The sequence below is a fragment of the Puntigrus tetrazona genome, chromosome 4, assembly GCF_018831695.1.
Source record: "Puntigrus tetrazona isolate hp1 chromosome 4, ASM1883169v1, whole genome shotgun sequence".
NCBI classification, from domain to species: domain Eukaryota; kingdom Metazoa; phylum Chordata; class Actinopteri; order Cypriniformes; family Cyprinidae; genus Puntigrus; species Puntigrus tetrazona.
This window is the reverse complement of record NC_056702.1, coordinates 8456817-8475333: the sequence shown is the minus strand read 5'-3', so window position 1 is coordinate 8475333 and position 18517 is coordinate 8456817. Positions and strand designations below refer to the sequence as shown.

At 44.3% G+C, this 18517-nt stretch overlaps 2 protein-coding genes across 6 annotated transcripts in view; one reads left to right on the top strand and one right to left on the bottom strand.

Moving 5' to 3' along the window:
* Positions 1 to 628: 628 nt before the first annotated feature.
* pkp2 (plakophilin 2) lies at positions 629 to 14886 on the bottom strand. Its single transcript, XM_043237933.1, is given in 14 exon segments — positions 629 to 754; positions 1305 to 1392; positions 1476 to 1668; positions 1763 to 1916; positions 2000 to 2176; positions 2960 to 3124; positions 3504 to 3621; positions 4651 to 4828; positions 5107 to 5314; positions 6265 to 6409; positions 7305 to 7918; positions 8295 to 8368; positions 14449 to 14662; positions 14664 to 14886. Coding segments are annotated over 14 exon segments (2469 nt in total). The 5' UTR covers positions 14736 to 14886; the 3' UTR covers positions 629 to 685.
* Positions 14887 to 16331: 1445 nt separating this feature from the next.
* dennd5b (DENN/MADD domain containing 5B) overlaps positions 16332 to 18517 on the top strand; it is a 34908-nt gene continuing 32722 nt past the window's right edge. For 2 of the 5 annotated variants that reach the window (XM_043236569.1, XM_043236567.1), the window contains exon 1: positions 16334 to 16644. In XM_043236569.1, the coding sequence (XP_043092504.1) occupies positions 16536 to 16644 (109 nt within the window). In that variant the 5' untranslated portion in view covers positions 16334 to 16535. Of the gene's footprint in view, positions 16645 to 18517 lie in introns of all 5 variants that reach the window. The other 3 variants (XM_043236571.1, XM_043236568.1, XM_043236572.1) reach the window with 2 other exon arrangements.

The following is an 18517-nucleotide window of genomic DNA, read 5'->3' as shown; positions in this document are numbered from 1 at the left end:
ACGAATGCACGTGTCAGTTTTATTCGTACTTTCTGATTTAGTTTTGATTCTGTCGATAACGTAAAGCGAGTTCGGTCTTCCCCTTAATCCCTCCCACCGACGATTTTGATGATTTGTTTTTATTCAAAAGTCTTCAAATCACTTCCGTGATTCTCGAATGACAGACGAGTAGCAAAGCATAACGCCAAGGCTTTTTTTTTTTACTTTTGATAAACGCATTATGCTTTAACAAGCCGTGTTTACTCGAGCGTTGAGAGTAGGCTGCGTTCAAACAGAGCCATGGTAACTAAACAAACATTAACCCCTCAGTGACTGGAGGAATATGCTAGTTTATTTGGAAAAAAAAAAAGTTTTGCTACACAAGACTAGGAAGCGGTGTTACCCACTGCAGAATAAAAACAAATACACAAATAAATAGGTTTGTCGATGAAAAAGCTTTTAATTTCGCTATTCAAACAGACCAAAGGCAGTAAAAATCTTAAAAAGGTCAGTAAAAAATAAATAAAAATGGTCAGACATTACTATTATCATTGAGTTAGAACGCACAGAAAACTATAAAGTATTAAATTAAGACAAAGCACATATACAAACACGCACCAAAGCCATGTTATTAGCATCATTTTTTTTAATATTTCCTAAAAAAAACATGTTAGTCTTGTTGTTTGCAGTAGATTTCTGGATCCCATTAATCACGAACTGAATTCACAGCTGTCACGGTCCTGCTGTTTATGAAGTCAGCTTTCCTGTAACCAGCCTGCCGTAGAAAGACAAGAGTCAAATTCATGCAAATTAATACAATCAGAAATCACCATACAGTTGTTGATTATAGTTAGTAAAATTATATATATATATATATATATATATATATATATATATTACACCAATCTCTAAAATAGAAAAAATATATATATTATTAAAATTATTGTCTTTAAATATTTTCTAGTGTAGTAAATCTTTGCATCTTTCTGCCCATTTATCAGGTAAACGTTGGCCTTTTTTTCTAGATGGAATGAGGCATAAATGACGAGGGCAATGTGAGGCAGAATAACGAGATCAGGAAATGATGTGAAATGACACAAATGTGTTTCACTGCATTAATGCCACAAAACAATGTACATGTGCACTAACTACTGCATTTTGTTCTGTTCGTTTTATCATGCCTTCCAGCAGTTAACCGCATTCATTTCTTCATTGTAAACACTGTTAATATGTCGATTGTCTTCACTGGTTATTGGCTAGAGCGCACTGCTTGTTCTTTTGTTTGTTCTTAATAGCAAGTAATAACCCTTTATTAAACATTTCACCTTTTTGTAACGGCTATGCAGCTCCGAATGCCTCCATAGGGTGTGAAGTAAGATACAAGCCGCCTGGCCCGCTCGTGTGGGTCCAAACCTAGATTTAGTTGAGAATTAAAACCACCAATCAAGTCACTCACACAAACGACTTAACTGAAAGACTATTTTACCAAACCGTACCCGTTGTCTTCAGTGCTGATGCCGATGATCTTGGGCAACGCTCCTTGGTTTATGATGGCACAAGTGTTAGCTACAGAGGCATGGCTCAGATTGACGAGAATGTGACAGATCGTCACAGTGACCTCCGTTGGCTGCTCAACGCTTTGGTCAGACTTTGGCAGGATGGCAACCAGCTCCGGTAACACCTGGTTAACTGCAGAACCGTTTGTTTATTCACGCTTCTGACGCGCCTGACATGTGTCGTTATTGTGCATGCCGTTATATATATATATATAATTGCAGCTCACCGATATCTGCATGCAGTTCTCGGTAACGAGAGATGTTTTTTAGCAGTGACACAGATATTCTGACCTCTTCCTTCTCTCCTGCTTGCAGACTCTTCTTCACCTGAGATAGGACCACCTCTCTTCGCACGATGAAGTGCGCGATGGCTTGGGACGTCTAACCGAGGTAGAAGGCATTAATGTGATTCGAAGTCGGCGCTGCTCACTGGTATTTCGGCGAGATTGATTTCTAGATAATACCTCTCCGGAGCAGGCGGTGAGGTTCTGCAGAGCTCCGATGGACGCCTCCTTGGTGTGCCGGTTCGTGCTGACGGCAATGAGAGAGAGGTACATGCGGATGGTGATGGCGCTCCAGAGCCACTCCACACCCTGAGGGCTGCCGTTCTCCTCCAGTAAGGGATAGTCTCCATACGCTTCCTGAGTCACAACATTCGATGCCACACATGAGCTTGATTTGTGTTCGACGCCACTACGTTTGCATTAGAGGTTTTGGTTCGAGTGCTCCGCAGAAGTCGAGCCACACATTTTCACTGCATCCTAATTTAAAATGAATGCATTTCAAAAGAATATTTCAACCCAAAATGTCAAAGATGGCTCATCCTTTGCAGTGAATGGCTGCCGTCAGAATGAGAGTCCAAACAACCGATGAAAACGTCACAATAATAAACGACTCCAAAGTAATTCACCCGACTCCAGCCCACTGATAAATGGCATGCGAGGCAAAAAGCTGCATGTTTGTGACAAACAAATCAATCATTAGGATGTTTATAACCTTGCTTCCAGCTAAAAGTCCACTATCAATACTATTTTATAGTCTTAATCTAAGACTATAAACCTAAAAACAGTTCTAGGCAGCTATATGTGTGTATTCTGATGTGAGAGAACAACAAGAGATGGACTCTTTCACTGGATGAAGTGTTATTATGGATTATGTACTCAAAATAATGGGTTAAAGTTGGCATAATGATTCTTACAAACGAGCAGATTTCACTTTTTGATGGACTGGAGTCGTGTGAATTGCTGTAATGTTTTTCTTATGGAGCGTTTCTCTCATTCCGACGGCACCCATTCACTACAGACGATCCATGGTGTAACGCTAAACCTCCACAAATCTGTCCTATTGAAGAAACAGACCCATCTACCTCTGTCTGGGATGGCCTGAAAACAAACTCTTCTTGTAGTTTACGGTGCAACACTAACCTCCTCAGAGTTTTTGGGACTGTTGAGGACGAAGCAGCCAGGGTTACTAGCTTCTGTATTGTGATTTTGTTTGGGCTGTTGTACCACCGGGGAATCCACACGAGGCATCTCGCAGTCAAACCGATAAGTAAGATTGTGCAGGATGCACACGCAGTTTTCTGTGGCCTGGAAAGAAAGAAAGAAAGAATAATTCAGTTATTATAAATTGTTCACCACTTGCAATAATCACTCCGGATCGTAAAACGTCACACAAAACATAACATCTAGAAAGGAGGCGGTTTCTTATCACTGAGATAAATTTGGGAGGTTATGCATTCATCTGTGTCACAAAGTTGCAAGCATGCAGAATAAATCATTTCCCCCCCGGGGAGAACATTTTGTGTTATGTAATCTAAAAATGTTTATAGTACAGGAACGTCAAGGTCTTTTATCTTCAAAGATCAAGAACATTTTGATTCCTTGTGATAGGACTCCTTTAATTACTATATAGACCCAAATGAAAGACTTGCTGTTGCTGGGGATTTAATGCGAGCAGGTCTTTTACCTTATCATCAGGTTTGTAGTCTGCAATGCTGCCGCGGATGTAATAGATGATGCTCTCAATTAGACCCTCACAGTCTCGCATGGCTTTGCGTCCATCTGGACCAGCTGAACTCAGATTTCTATAAAAAAAAAAAAAAAAAAAAAAAAAAAAAAAAAAGATTATATATCTATAATTTAATAACACCTTTTATGTACAAATTAAATGTTCTAAAAATAAGTAAATATAAAAATATCTGCTCAGTTATACCCAGAAAGATTTACCATTTTTTAAATAAAAATACTGAAAAAGCATAAAACGATTAATCTTGATTTATCTCATCCAAAATAAGTTTTTGTTTACATAATAAATGTGTGTACAGTGTATATTTACTATATTAAACAAATACACATGATTGTATACATTTCAGGAAAAAGTGTTAATTATTAATCATAATTTATTATTTAATATTATATAATAATAATAATATTATATTTGTTAATAATAACAACAACTGTCACATGTTTGGACTCTTTGTTGTTGTTTTTCTTGTCCCATGTGCTCTGTGCGCCCTACTTTCTGTCCTCTGTTAACGGTCTTATTGTGTTTAGGTGTTTTGAGTTAATTAAGTCATTTACTTTGTAATATAAGTTATATTCTTGTCGAGTGCTCCTTCCCGTAACCACACCGTGACAACAACAAATAATTGGTTAATTATTTGTTAATTATCAATGTAAATATATACATTTAAATATTTTCTAAATATATACAGTACACAATATAAATATACACAGTACACAAATATATTATGTAAACAAAAACCTTTCTTTTAAAAGAGATGAACTGCGAATAACCGTTTGACAGCGCTAGTAAATATGATTATAATCGAAAATAACTATGTTGTGGTTTAATATAATTTAACATATTCCTATGATGAGACGGCACAGTCTTCAGTGTCGCACGATCCCTCAGAAATGCAGATAGAAATCTTTTGTAATATGCTGCCTTGCTAAATACAAGTACTATTAATTACCTCAAAAACTCAATCTGTAGCGTAGTGTATATTATAATAAGGTATATGTATAACTTTGGCAGTTGTAGCACTAAGAATGGCCTGGCCTCCAAATAAATCTGCTTCGTTTAAAACCCATAGCATTTTCTCTGGTAATACCTCAGGCAGCCGGTAGCATTGTAGAAAATGTCAGGGTCAGCAAGGAGCTCCAACTTGGGGTCTTCCCCTTCAGAAATGCCTGAGCAGGGCACCAGCACGCTATCTGTGAGAGGTCTGGCCGCATCTCTAGCGAGCTGCTCTTTCAAGAGGTCGTGAGAAGACAGATTCCACAGCAGCCCTGGGGAGAGAACAACATCTGCAAGATTAGCGGGAGGCTAGAGGTCACACGTTCAAGATCTGCATGGATTTCAGCTGGATCCTCTAAAGCGGAGCCAAGTTGGATCGAGTAATTTAATATATGTGGCACAGCGCTTAAATACTCTAATGGAGCGGCCTCAAACTTAATTCTTGGGAAACTCTGGGTTCTAGGAATCCTGAAGGCCTTGCATCAGGTGTGTTTGATTAGGGCTGGAGCGAAACTGTGCAAAGCGGTGGCCCTCAGGGAGTTGAGTTTACCGGTGAGCTGCCGTCGGGTCTCGATGTCTCGGTTCTTCTTGAGCAGTCTCAGGATCACTGGAAGGCCCTCGCAGTCTTTGACTTCCATTTTGTTCTCATTGTTTTCGAAAACAATATTTCGGAGCGCGCCGACAGCGGCCCGTTGGAGCTCCTCGCTCTCGCTCTGCATTAGCTTCAGCAGCTTTGGGGTGCCTTGAAGATAAAGTACCTGAACACATGGGACAAGAAACCTCAACTTAAATAGGTCAAATTCTACAATCATTTTAACTCCTTTGATGATAATAATAATTAATGTTTCCTGACCAAATCAGCATATTGCTAATTATTTCTAAAGAAGTATGTAACACTGAACAAACGTATTTATTCTGTGGAAACCTTGATTGTTTTTACTTTAGAACTATTTAATGATTAAAAAAAGAGATTTAAATGTAAATGAAATGTAACTATTTTGTGCAATTTAAATGTACTTACTGCCACATTTGCATAACTAATTGTAGATGCTGAGAAAAAAAAAACTTTTCTTGACCTTTCATGTTTGGTTAACCTCTGCAGACTAGCTCGCAGCAACTTTCATACGGACCGCTGACGTTGCTGAGCACTGACTCATTGTTTTTACATAAACATGGGCGGCTGTGTGTGCATGTGCTAACAGTTGTAATGTCACAACCACCATCATTCACAATAAATGGCAGGTTAGTTTTAACAAATGATAAGGGTGGACACAAAACAGTGTTCATGTTAGTTCAAGAATCTTAAACCACTAGACTGCACCAACACATTTTAATATGAATTGTTTTTAATAATGTTTTAAGGTCAAGTTTAAAGTGAAGCTAAATTAACAGCAGAAAGAACCATCCCTTTTTATAAACTGAAGACAGAAAGTTTCTTCAGATGTTTCAATGAAATCACGAAGCACCTGTCTGACTGCATTAAACATATACTAACCGCATGAAATACTTTCCTCTTACTTTCTTCCACACCCGTTCTCTACTTAATTAAAGTGCCACCTCACCATGTAGTACTGTGACTCATTGTTTCATTTAGCCCGAGGTGTTTGTTATCAACGCAACCATTAAGGCTAGACTATGAGGATTGTACGAGATATATTATAACTTTTGGGTGGATCATACTAGCATTTTAGAGTAAAGCACTACTTACCTTTTTCTTGGCGTCTGGACTGTTAAAGCACTGATTCTGTATAAAGTTAGCCGCAGTGATTTGTGCTTCTATGTTATCTTGTGCAAGCAGATTTACAGCCTCTTTTAGTGTCATCTCTGGACCAAGTTCAGCCTGTCTGCCCTTCCTTTAACACACACACATACAACAGAAATACAGCAGAGCTCATTCCAACTAATTACTAATAATCTAATACTTGGATATTAAAAATGACATGTTATGCATATTTATATGTATATATAAATAATAGTAAATTTTATATATATATATATATATATATATATATATATATATATATATATATATATATATATATATATATATATATATATATAAAATATTCACTGTGACATGACCTATATATTGTTGTTGGGTTTTTTTCTTAAATTGTGGGTATAATATTTTTAAACTGCATTGTTTTGCCCAAGGTTGTTGTTTCCATTAATTAATTAAACTGTCTGTGGATTAATTATGATCACCTGATGCTTATCTCCTGCTCTAATCAATGCAAACCAGTCTTTGTAATGTATAATATACAAATGCAACGCTGATTTAATGTAGGTCGAATTTAAATTCAGTCTCATGTCATTTATTTATAATAATAATAACAATAATAATAATTCAACCAAATTTTAGAGCAATGCATGAGATGTTTTTGTTGCAAGATGATTACTAATAAACTAATACTTGTATAATACTTCTTTAAATATATTGTCTTTATTATATATAATTAATTTGAATAACGCACTATATTTATTGTTTTGCGTGCAATTAATTAATATACTATTAAGCCTATGAAGTGTAAATTAAATTAAATATAACTTAAAATAGACATACAACATTTGTATTCAATAATAAATAATATACATTAATTTATACATGCATTGCATATGCATAAGCTTTACGTCAGTGCTAATTAACTACAGTCTGCTCTTCTAAAATAACACAAGAAAACTGCTCAAATCACAGCCTGTGTATGTACCTGTGATTAAACAGGTGAAATCGCTAGACCTCTGACTTACTTTGCCGATGCTGTCGTTGCATGTTGACTGACTTCCAGCTTCTCTATCCTCCTCAAACTCCCAGACTGCTCCTCCATGCTGATGAGCGATCCAGGCTGGGAGGGTCGTCTTCCTGCAACAAACTCCAGGCTCGGCTTCCGTACGCGGCTCTGCCAGGACACGTTCTCCGATTGTTCTTGAGCACCCAAACCCCCCTCTCTCAGCTTGCAGAGGGTCCTCCGAAGGGTGTGCTTCTCTAACTCCATCCTGTTTCTGTCCCCAGGAGCGTTGTGCGGGGTGTTGGGTAAAAACACGTCATCCGTGTCATCCGCGCCATTGTTCTCGTGCACGGGTTTACCGGGGAGCTGCGTGACAGCCGACAGGCCTGCGAACCTCGGCATCCGCAGCACCTCGGAGTGGGCGTAGCGCAAAGTTTGTTTGTTCATATGAAAGCGGTTCACTGTCGGAGCCGTGGGGAGAGTGAGGGAATTGGACCCCCAGAGAGCCGGCCTCTTAGAGGCGTAACGAAAGCTGCCGTAGCCTCTGTGAAATCGAGGCGGCTCCGTACTTGACCACTGAGATCGATCGACCACCCGTTGCAACCTTGGGGCTTCCTGATTGACGGAGAACGCCCGCTGCAGAGCGTAGCGCATGTCATCGTCTCAAGTAAATCAAGTTAGCGAAGTTAAGGGATTAGTTCACCCAAAAAAAGCATGGAAGCAAACTAATACTTTAGTCCATTTCTGACGTGAACGCATCAGAAGGACGCACAAAACTACTTTTTTAGGTTGCTTTTTTGCCTTTTTTTTGGATGTTGAAAGTTCTAGCCATTCACAGATAGCGCACAAATCGTACAAACTACTTCTGTGCTACTTGTAAGCCGCTTTTTTTGTCGGTTTTTGGAAGTGGAGAGCTCGGCATACCATTCGCTTTCGTTGCATTTGATTTTTGGGTGAACTGTCCGCTTCGAAAACACAATTATCCCACTGAAGAAAAAAAAAATACCGTTACCTTCAGGTGCAGACTTCCTAAAGACGAACTGCTTGAAATGTGACAGCTGGACAGACTTTCTGAGAGAGATGACTCTGCAACGCCCAAAACACACACAATTGGGCTGCGTACAATACAACACAATGGAAAACATATTCTTCATGATCACTTACAAATCTTACTAAATGCGTCTGAATGAGTGAGTTATGACAAACTAAGGCAGGGTTTACCTTTCTTGACTAACAAAACGGTTCTAAATGTGTTTTTTTTTTTGCAATATTGTTATTTCACTTATTACATAGTTATTACATTATGATCATTTAATTAATTATATCTATGTCTATGTATATTGCTATAGCTGTATTTGGACTTGATGTACCATGTAAATATCCGGTACAATGATATAAATCATATACAATCAGTAACGTGGTGGTATACATCAAAGTCACTTTGATCTCACACCGATACAACGGTACAAAGTAGTTTTTGTAAAAAATAAATAAAAAAAAAAAAAAATCAGTCTAAACAAATGAAGCAATAAATGAATATGATTTTGCAGTTTTGCACACCAATAAAATATTAAATAAAATAACCGAAGGACAAAGTTAAGAACAAAGGACCTCCATAAACTGTCATGACTTCAGTCTGATCAGTTTGTTTTTGTTTTTCTGTCAAACAGTCTGCCATGTGCTTGTGTGTTCCGCCCATTGTTATCTCATTAATCAAGCTGCCTTCTCACCTGTGGCTCGTTAGCTCCTTAATTGCTCCCCCTACTTAAGCTCCCTTTGTTTGCAGTCTTGTGTCTGATCGTTGTGGTGTGAGGACGCTACCAGTGCCTCCAGTCCAGTCCAGTCCAGTCTAGTCCTGTCCTGTCCAGTCTGTCTAGGCTCCAAGTTCAGCTGGTATTTTTAGTTTTTTCCTCTTCGTTTGCTCTGCCTTTTTGTTTTCTCCAGACCTCCGAACCCCTGCGCCGGGCCTGGTTCCTCGGTGCTGTGTGTTTGGCAGCTCGCTCTCACCTGATCCTCTGGATCTGACTTTGGACTCGAGCAGCAGGACTGTAGAGAGACTCTTTCAAGTTTCCTGTTTTCTTCGCTCCCAGCCTGAGAGGAGTGACTGGAGGCTGTTTTGATTTTTTTTCTTCGGAAGTTTTCTGTTCCTCCGTTCCAGTCAAGTTTTTGTTCTAGAAACGACTAATCTAAGTTGAACCTGCTATTGAATCCGTGTTCGTTTCTGACAGAACGATCAGACCAAAAGATGGATTCAGCAGGAGAAGACCAAATCAGGACTGCTGTGACGAAACAGGGTATTCTCCTTGGCCAGCATGCGACTCAGATAACGGTGACCTCAAGAGATGTTGACCTCCTGACGACCCAAGTTGCCGAGCTCGGTGCCAGGGTGCAAGAACTCCAACAAGAGGCCCAGGCCGCCCGCTCAGCTGCCTCCCAGTCGCTTTTTTTCACCTCAGGCCGGTCCGGAACCCACGCCAATAGCCCTCCTCCTATGGCGGGGATCTAATTGCGTGCGGGCCTTCCTGTCCCAGTGTTCCCTGGTCTTTGCACTCCAGCCCCGCCCGTTATGTCACGGAGGAGTCTCGGGTGGCATTCGTCATCACCCTCCTTAAAGGAAGGGCCCGCGATTGGGCGACATGCTCGTGCCCCCTTCTGCGCCACTTTTGAGGGATTCCGAGCCGAGATGGGCAAGCTGTTTGATGGGTGAGGAGGCAGCCTCCCGGCTGGTGCGGTTGAAGCAGGATGGTGGTTCGGTCACGGACTATTTTATCCGATTCAGAACTCTGGCGGCCACCTGTGACTGGAATGAGGCTGCTTTGCGAGCCAGGTTTGGGAGGGACTGAACAACGAGATACAGGATGAGATAGTCACCCATGAACTGCCTCGTGATCTCGACTCCCTGGTGGAACTGGCTCTACGTAGAGGAGGCGTCTTCAGCGTCGCCGTCAGCGGTGGACTTCTCAGCCTTCCCGGTTCTTGGAGGACAGAGCACCCAACACCACTACGCCGACCCTGAACCCATGCAGGTGGGCGCCTTCGCCTCTCTGCCAGGAGAGGCAGGACCGACTTTGCGAGGGCTCTGCCTATACTGTGGGAGGCCAGGACACAGAGCCATCCGGTGTCCTTTAAAAGCCGGGCCCATCAGCAAGTCGGGAATTCTGATGGGCGTTTCTCCAGTTTCGAGTCCCCAAAGTCTCGTACACTGCTCCCGGTGTCCATTCATTTTCAGGACTCCGTCCACTCTTGCCCAGCTCTGGTGGATTCTGGAGCTGAGGGCAATTTTTGGAGCCTCAGTGGCTGCCCAGTGGGGCATTCCGCCATTCCTCTCCCTTTTTCCCATTCCTGTCCGCTCCTCAATGGCCTTCTTCTCTTCTCCATTACTCATTCCACTCCCTCAGTAAGTTTAGTGGTCTCTGGCAATCACCGTGAGGTAATTGAGCTGTACCTTCTTGACTCCCCGGGGGCTCCTGTTGTCCTGGGGCACCCGTGGTTGGTGCAGCACAAGCCTCACGTGGATTGGTCAGGTAATTCTGTGTTATCTTGAGTCAGTCTTGTCTTGCTTCATGTTTGGGTGCTGCCTTGTCTCCGGTGTCTGTGTCTTCTGTGTTTCAGATGGAGTCCGCTGATCTCTCTGGGGTGCCGGCGGAGTACCATGATCTTTGTCGGGTCTTCAGTAAGTCTCGAGCCACATCCCTACCTCCTCACCGGCCGTACGACTGTGCCATCGATCTCCTCCCAGGCACTTCTCCGCCTAGAGGGCGTTTGTACTCCCTGTCTAGTCCTGAAAGAGAGGCCATGGACAAGTATATCAAGGAGTCCTTAAATGCCGGCCTCATCCGTCCCTCTTCCTCACCTGCAGGTGCTGGGTTCTTCTTCGTTAAGAAGAAGGATGGCTCTCTGCGCCCCTGCATCGACTATCGAGGCCTGAATGACATCACCATAAGAAACCGGTATCCTCTACCTCTGATGTCCTCTGCCTTTGAGTTATTACAGGGAGCCAAGGTCTTTACTAAGCTAGACCTCCATAGCGCCTATCATTTAGTCCGCATCCGTGAGGGGATGAGTGGAAGACAGCCTTTAACACCCCACGGGACACTTTGAATACGGGTCTTACCCTTAGACTTACCAATGCCCCAGCTGTCTTCCAGGCCCTGAACGGCGTGTTGAGGACATGGTAAACAGGTTTGTCTTCGTGTATCTTGATGATATTCTCATCTTCTCCCCCTCGTTGCAGGTACACACTCAACACGTCGTCCAGGTGCTACAACGGCTGCTGGAGAACCAGCTTTATGCCAAGGCGGAGAAGTGTGTGTTCCACGCCAAGTCAGTTTCGTTCTTGGGGCATATCATTTCAGCGGAGGGGATTAAAGCCGATCCTGCCAAGATAAGAAGCAGTGGCCAATCCCGATTCTCGGAAGCGCTGCAGCGGTTCCTGCAAGCCGCCAACTTCTATAGGCGATTCATCCGGAACTTTGGCCTGGTCGCTGCACCTAACGGCACTTACCTCACCTAAAGTATCGTTCAGGTGGAATTCTCAGGCACAGGAGGCCTTTGATGTTCTTAAGTCCCGTTTCATCTCTGCTCCTGTTCTTTGTCTTCCAGATCCTGAGCGTCAGTTCATTGTTGAGGTAGATGCCTCAGAGGTCGGGGTAGCGCGGTTCTATCCCAACGGTTCCCTGGAGATGAGAAGGTGCACCCATGTGCGTTTTTCTCTCACCGTCTGAGCCCTGCAGAGCGAAACTATGACATAGGTAACAGGAGCTGCTGGCAGTCAGGTTGGCCCTGGGGAGTGGCGCCAGTGGCTGGAGGGAGCTCGCATTTTGGTTTGGACGGATCATAAGAACCTCCAATATATCCGTTCGGCCAAGAGGTTAAATGCTCGCCAGGCTCGCTGGGCACTTTTCTTTGGGCGGTTAACTTCTCCCTCTCGTATCGGCCGGGGTCTAAGAACACTAAGCCTGATGCCCTCTCGCCTGTTTGAGGTTCCTGGGAGGATTCGGACCCGATACCATTCTCCCCAAGGGGATGGTTGTGGGTCCCTCTCCTGGGACATCGAACAGCCCGGTGAGAAAGGCGGACGGGAGGAGAGGTGCCAGAGGGGTGCCCAGAGGGTCGGTTATTTGTGCCGGCTGCGTTGCGTCCTAAGGTTCTCCAGTGGGGTCATGAGTCCAGGATAGCCTGTCACCCAGGTGTTCGGAGATCACTGGCTACCATCCGTCAGCGATTTTGGTGGCCAACCATGGCTTCCGATGTCAGGCAGTTTGTGTTGGCTTGCTTCGGTGTGTGCTCAGAATAAGACTTGAACCAGTCTCCTGTTGGTCTGTTGCAGCCCCTGCCCATTCCCTCTCGTCCTTGGTCACACCTGGCCCTTGACTTTGTCTCTGGTCTTCCCCCAGAGGCAACACCGTGATTCTGACTGTGGTGGATCGCTTCTCTAAAGCGGCCCATTTTATCCCTTTGCCCAAACTCCCTTCCGCCAAGGAGACCGCTCAGGTGGTGGTGGACCACATTTTCGGATTCATGGCCTTCCGGTAGATGTGGTCTCCGACAGAGACCACAATTTGTCTCCCGGTTTTGGAAAGAGTTCTGTAGACAGATCGGGGCCTCTACGAGTCTGTCTTCAGGTTTTCACCCCAGACCAATGGGCAGTCCGGCGAGCCAACCAGGATCTCGAGAGAGCTCTCGCTGCATGGCATCACACAGTCCGAGCTCCTGGAGCCAGCAGCTACCGTGGGTCGAATATTCCCACAATTCCCTTCCTGTAGCATCCACAGGTATGTCTCCTTTTCTTTGTTCAATGGGTTATCAACCACCCCTTTTCCCTACTCAGGAACCCGAGGCTGCGGTCCCGTCTGCCTTGGCGCCAAAAATCGCACCTGGAAGAAGGCTAGGAGAGTCTTAGCCCGGACTTCCAGACGGACCAAAGCAGCGGCTGATCGTCACAGGACTCCTGCCCCTCAGTATGTGTGTGGTCAGAAGGTATGGCTTTCCACCAAGGACCTGCTCTCCGGTGTCGCAAGCTGGCGCCCAGGTTCATTGGTCCATATCCTATCACCAAGGTTCTGAGTCCAGTGGCGGGTGCGGCTCAAGCTCCCCTACACGCTTGGTCGGGTCCACCCTGTCTTCCATGTGTCCAGGGTTAAGCCTGTGTTTCGTTCCCCCCTTAACCCTGTGAGGTCTACCCGACTCCCCTCCCCGTATAGTGGATGGTACTCCAGTGTACACTGTGAGAAAGCTCCTGGATGTCAGGCGCGTGGTCGGGGTTTCCAGTTTCTGGTGGACTGGGAGGGTTCGGAGGAGAGGTGTTGGATACCGGCCCGGGACATTCTGGATCAGACACTGGTTGAGGACTTCCGCCGGCGACGAGGTGGGCTCCCCCTAGGGGCGCCAGGTGGCGCGCCTGGGAGGGGGGGTACTGTCATGACTTCAGTCTGATCAGTTTGTTTTTGTTTTTCTGTCAAACAGTCTGCCATGTGCTTGTGTGTTCCCGCCCCATTGTTATCTCATTAATCACTCTAGCTGCCTTCTCACCTGTGGCTCGTTAGCTCCTTAATTGCTCCCCCTACTTAAGCTCCCTTTGTTTGCAGTCTTGTGTCTGATCGTTGTGGTGTGAGGACGCTACCAGTGCCCCTCCAGTCCAGTCCAGTCCAGTCTAGTCCTGTCCTGTCCAGTCTGTCTAGGCTCCAAGTTCAGCTGGTATTTTTAGTTTTTTCCTCTTCGTTTGCTCTGCCTTTTTGTTTTCTCCAGACCTCCGAACCCCTGCGCCGGGCCTGGTTCCTCCGGTGCTGTGTTTGGCAGCTCGCTCTCACCTGATCCTCTGGATCTGACTTTGGACTCGAGCAGCAGGACTGTAGAGAGACTCTTTCAAGTTTCCTGTTTTCTTCGCTCCCAGCCTGAGAGGAGTGACTGGAGGCTGTTTTGATTTTTTTTCTTCGGAAGTTTTCTGTTCCTCCGTTCCAGTCAAGTTTTTGTTCTAGAACGACTAATAAACTAAGTTGAACCTGCTATTGAATCCGTGTTCGTTCCTGACATAAACTTTTGACAGACATCCCGTATTTTTTCCAGAAATGTAAAAATGCATTCCGTTCCAAACCAAAGCGCTGCTTCTTTCGCCCTATTTGCTTTTATTTCATTATGCACTTTTCCTCCGGTTTCGTTCCACATACCTGGCGGTTTTGGTTTCTTTCTTTTCCGTGAGAGCGTGAGCTGCACTTGTCGCTGGAGTCGGTTCAGCCGGTGTGCGTCCGCGAGAGCGAGTCTGTCCTCCTGCGGCAAAGCCAAAGAAGAGTCCTCCGCGGGGAACGCGCCGCGAACGGGCAGCACGGAGCGCACGAAGTCTGCCTCCTCCGCCATCGGGACCGGCGCGGGCGAAGCGTCAGGTGCTCGAGTGTCCGCTGGGCGTGTGGCGGCGGCGCTGCGCCTGTTCTTTGTGCTCAGGGTGTGGTTTACACATGCGTCAGTTCACACCGATCGCGTTCCTGCGTACTGCGCTTTTTTCACTGTGGACCGGACTCCGCCGAGGCTGGAGTACGCTTGGCGCTTGGCGCTTGGCGTTGAAGCGCGGACTCGGCGTTATTCATTATTCAGCAGTAACAATAAACTTTAGGATCCCCCCTGCGCCCCACCCCGTGACCTTGAAGCCCCTCCTACAACGGCGGCGTCATCATCGAAAGTTTGTATAGGTGAACTGCTACCATGGTAACAGTTTCTGCTAGCATACATTTATTGTTACCACAGTTTTATTTACACGAGCCACAATCACTGAGAGAGCTATTGTTATAGATTGGCTCTGCTCAATAAGTGTGGGGCCCACTAGGAGGCCTCAAGAAGTGATTTAAAACAAGCTTATTTTTAATTAACGTCCTCTAGAAATCAAGCTCGACGAAAGTGTTTGAGCAAACTTTGAGGTTGGCCTTGCTATGAGATGCTTAGGCCGGCCGTTTGAAACGATTGTAAAAGCTTGAAGTTTAAACACAGGCCTATAGATGGGTCGATCGATTAGAAATATTATGGTAATATTAATAATATAAGTACAACCTAATAAAATACTAAAACAGACATTAAGTAGGCATTGTGGGTAAAGAAATCCTCGAATCCTTAGCCAGTAGGCTGAATCATGAATGGCTGGAAAATTTCGTACACCAATTTAAAAAGGAGCTAAACCATCAATTCATCAACAACTCTTGAATGTTCTGAAATAGTTAATTTTAGTGATAATTATTTTTAGTCTCGAAATTTCTGTTTTTTAAAGTCTTTAAAACCAAACAAAACGACCATTTGAATGTTGTTTGGATATTGATGGGGGGACATGAAATAAAAAAAGTCCATATACATTAATTTAGTGTGTGTGTGTGTGTGTGTGTGTGTGTGTGTGTGTTTTCTAATTAGTTTTAGACCGCTGGAAAACATTGAGTAATGCCCAAACACACAAATGCAAAGGCACTAGCAATACATTTAACCAACAGAGGGCGATATTGTAATATGCTGGTTTTATGTTGTAAAAATATATTTAAATGTTAAATAAGCAAGGATATTAGAAGTAGAGATAGTAGTAGAACATTATAATACTACATTATATATATATATATATATAATATATATATATATATATAATACAATAATATAAATGTAAATGCATATATATATATATATATATATATATATATATATATATATATATATATATATATATATATATATATATATATATGTGTGTGTGTGTGTGTGTGTGTGTGTGTGTGTGTGTGTGTGTATATATAATGTCAGCTATATTCTGCCTGGAACAATACATTTCAAGCACGTTTTTAAATATAGACTAAACATTTGACTTCAATATAAATATAAATATATAACACGCTTTTACATGTTTGTCGTAACTACAGTCGAATTATTTCTTCACTCGTGTGCTTATTGCATTTTCGCTGGCGAGCCGCAACATTTAAAAGGAAAGGCTTACGCCGCGGCGCGCTCGCTCTCAAACAAATACTCGAGGCGAGACGCTTGCGCGGCGTCGATTGGCTGAGTGCGATCAGCTGAAGCGGCGCGTCAGGGCGCGCTCAGAGCAGCTACGACGCGCGCAGCCCCAGCAGCGGACGCTCTTCAGACCGACTTACACGCGCGCACGCACAGAGCCCCAGCCGCAGGCGTCCGCCGAAACGCCGCCTCGTCGATTTCACTCGCCCGGGGACGCTGGATATGGAGCTGGCCGGGTCCGAGTAGCAGGCGCGGACAAAGCGGATCAGCGCGAGCCGAGATGAGCGCGACTATGAGCGGCTCTGGGTCGGCACCCTGCCGCTTCGCACATTACTTCGTTGTGTGCGGAATAGACAACGAAACGGGTCTGGAGCCCGACGCTTTGGCAGGTAAGAAGACCGAGTCGTTGTAGCTTGATCGCAAACAGCGGGTTTAATAACCGCGCACTGATTTCGCGCGAGCCGGACTGCTTGACTCGCGTTACCCTTCTCGCATTAGGACGTTCAGACACGTTTAACGGAGCTTATCTATACGCCTCGTTGGGGACAGGGGACTCGAACTTGAGAGGATTGCACTGATTTTTGAGACGTGGGACATCGTTTGCCACGAAATGGAGATGGCAGTGAATTGCATTGGATTCGTGTTAAAAATCGCTCGTGTTTGTGTCTTCGTTTTACTCGCAAAATGTGTTTTGCCCTGCATGCCGGCCAGTTCATCCACAGACAAAAATAACGTGGCAGATGTTAACTGACATAAACATAAAACCGGCCATTATAACATTAAAGCCCGTGTATTGAGACCACAAGATAGTTTCAAATGATTTTTTTTTTGTTTAGTCTTTTTAACTCCAGTGTTGAGAAAATAAACGCATTTTTGCCCATCACTCATTTAATAAATGCAGTAGCCATTTTGTTTTTCTGATATTGCTGGTTACGTAGGAAATAGTTTATTTTGTGAATTATCTTTATCTTTGTGACATGATGCCTCTGGCAAAACAAAATGAGCACGATTGCTTCTGGAGCCTGTGTGACCCACAGCGCATACAGTATCATAATTTAATGCACGGATGCGTGCAGAGATGGAGATACATAGATAAATCAACTAAATGCATGACCAAATTAAGAGCTCAGTTATATTCCCAATCACTCACTGAGACCCGCTGCATCTGTCAGACGAGGGACTGGATCGATTCTTAAGCAATGTGCCTCAAAGCATCAATAAAAAACAATCATCGTTATCCTCGTATCGATTGTATTTTTTGGGTTGTGGTGTCAGATCCTGGCCCGGCGTGTGATGGCATCCGCTTTAATGGGTTTAATTGTGTTGTCGGCATCCGGAGGGAACATTTAATAGAGATTTAGATGGGCATTGAGGGGAGCGAGCTAAATCAAGACACTTCTGAACACCCACCATGTGGAAAATGGGAAGGAGTGATTGTTGTTTTTATTATTTACTGTGAAAAAGTGTTTTTGAGAGATGGTGAGATTGACGTTGTCATATTGGCCTTATCTTAAAGGTCACTGAACTTCAAAAGATATCACGAGGCGGTTCACGATGGCTTGAGTTGAGCAGTCAGTCGGTGGCGAGCGGCGCACGTGACCGTCGCTCGTGATTTCCGTCGCTCGTGATTTCAGTCGCCCGTGCCAACAGACGACTCGACTTCAACGACTTGATCTGCTTGGCCTGAATGCGGCGAGGTTTTTGGCACAGGGAGCGTTGCGTTTGTACCGGTCGTCTCACGTGATGGGCACATTTCTTGCAACCTGATTTGAAAGCACAACAGCTTTGGCCTGGAGAGCAAGTGTAATTGTCAGAAAACCGTCTTTCCGCTTGTAATCCCAGTCGCCAAGTCCGTGCGCTCTCACCCCGGTTTTCGCCAATCTTCGCCTGGCCTTGTTTTAACAGATGCGCTGATCGCTCTACCTTTTTAAGGCCTGGAGCAGTTTAGCAGGCCGCTGGTGAAGTGCGCAAAGAGCTAAGCTGCGTGTGCGTGATGCTTCCCGTGGATTAGATGCGTTGCTTTAAACCGAGAGAGTGCCGGGCGGGCCGCGTGGGATCACATCATAATCATGAACCTGCTTAGAGCTTCTGTTTTCGCTTTCAGAGATTGTTAGAGAGAAGTTTGGTTCTGCTTGTAAAAAAATCAATGCGGGAAGCCGGTGCAATTAAAGGCATGTCCTGGGAGGTAAACACCATCCACAGTTGTGAAATCTGAAATCATTTCAGGTTTATAGCGGTTTGTAAACACTGCGCGTCGATAGG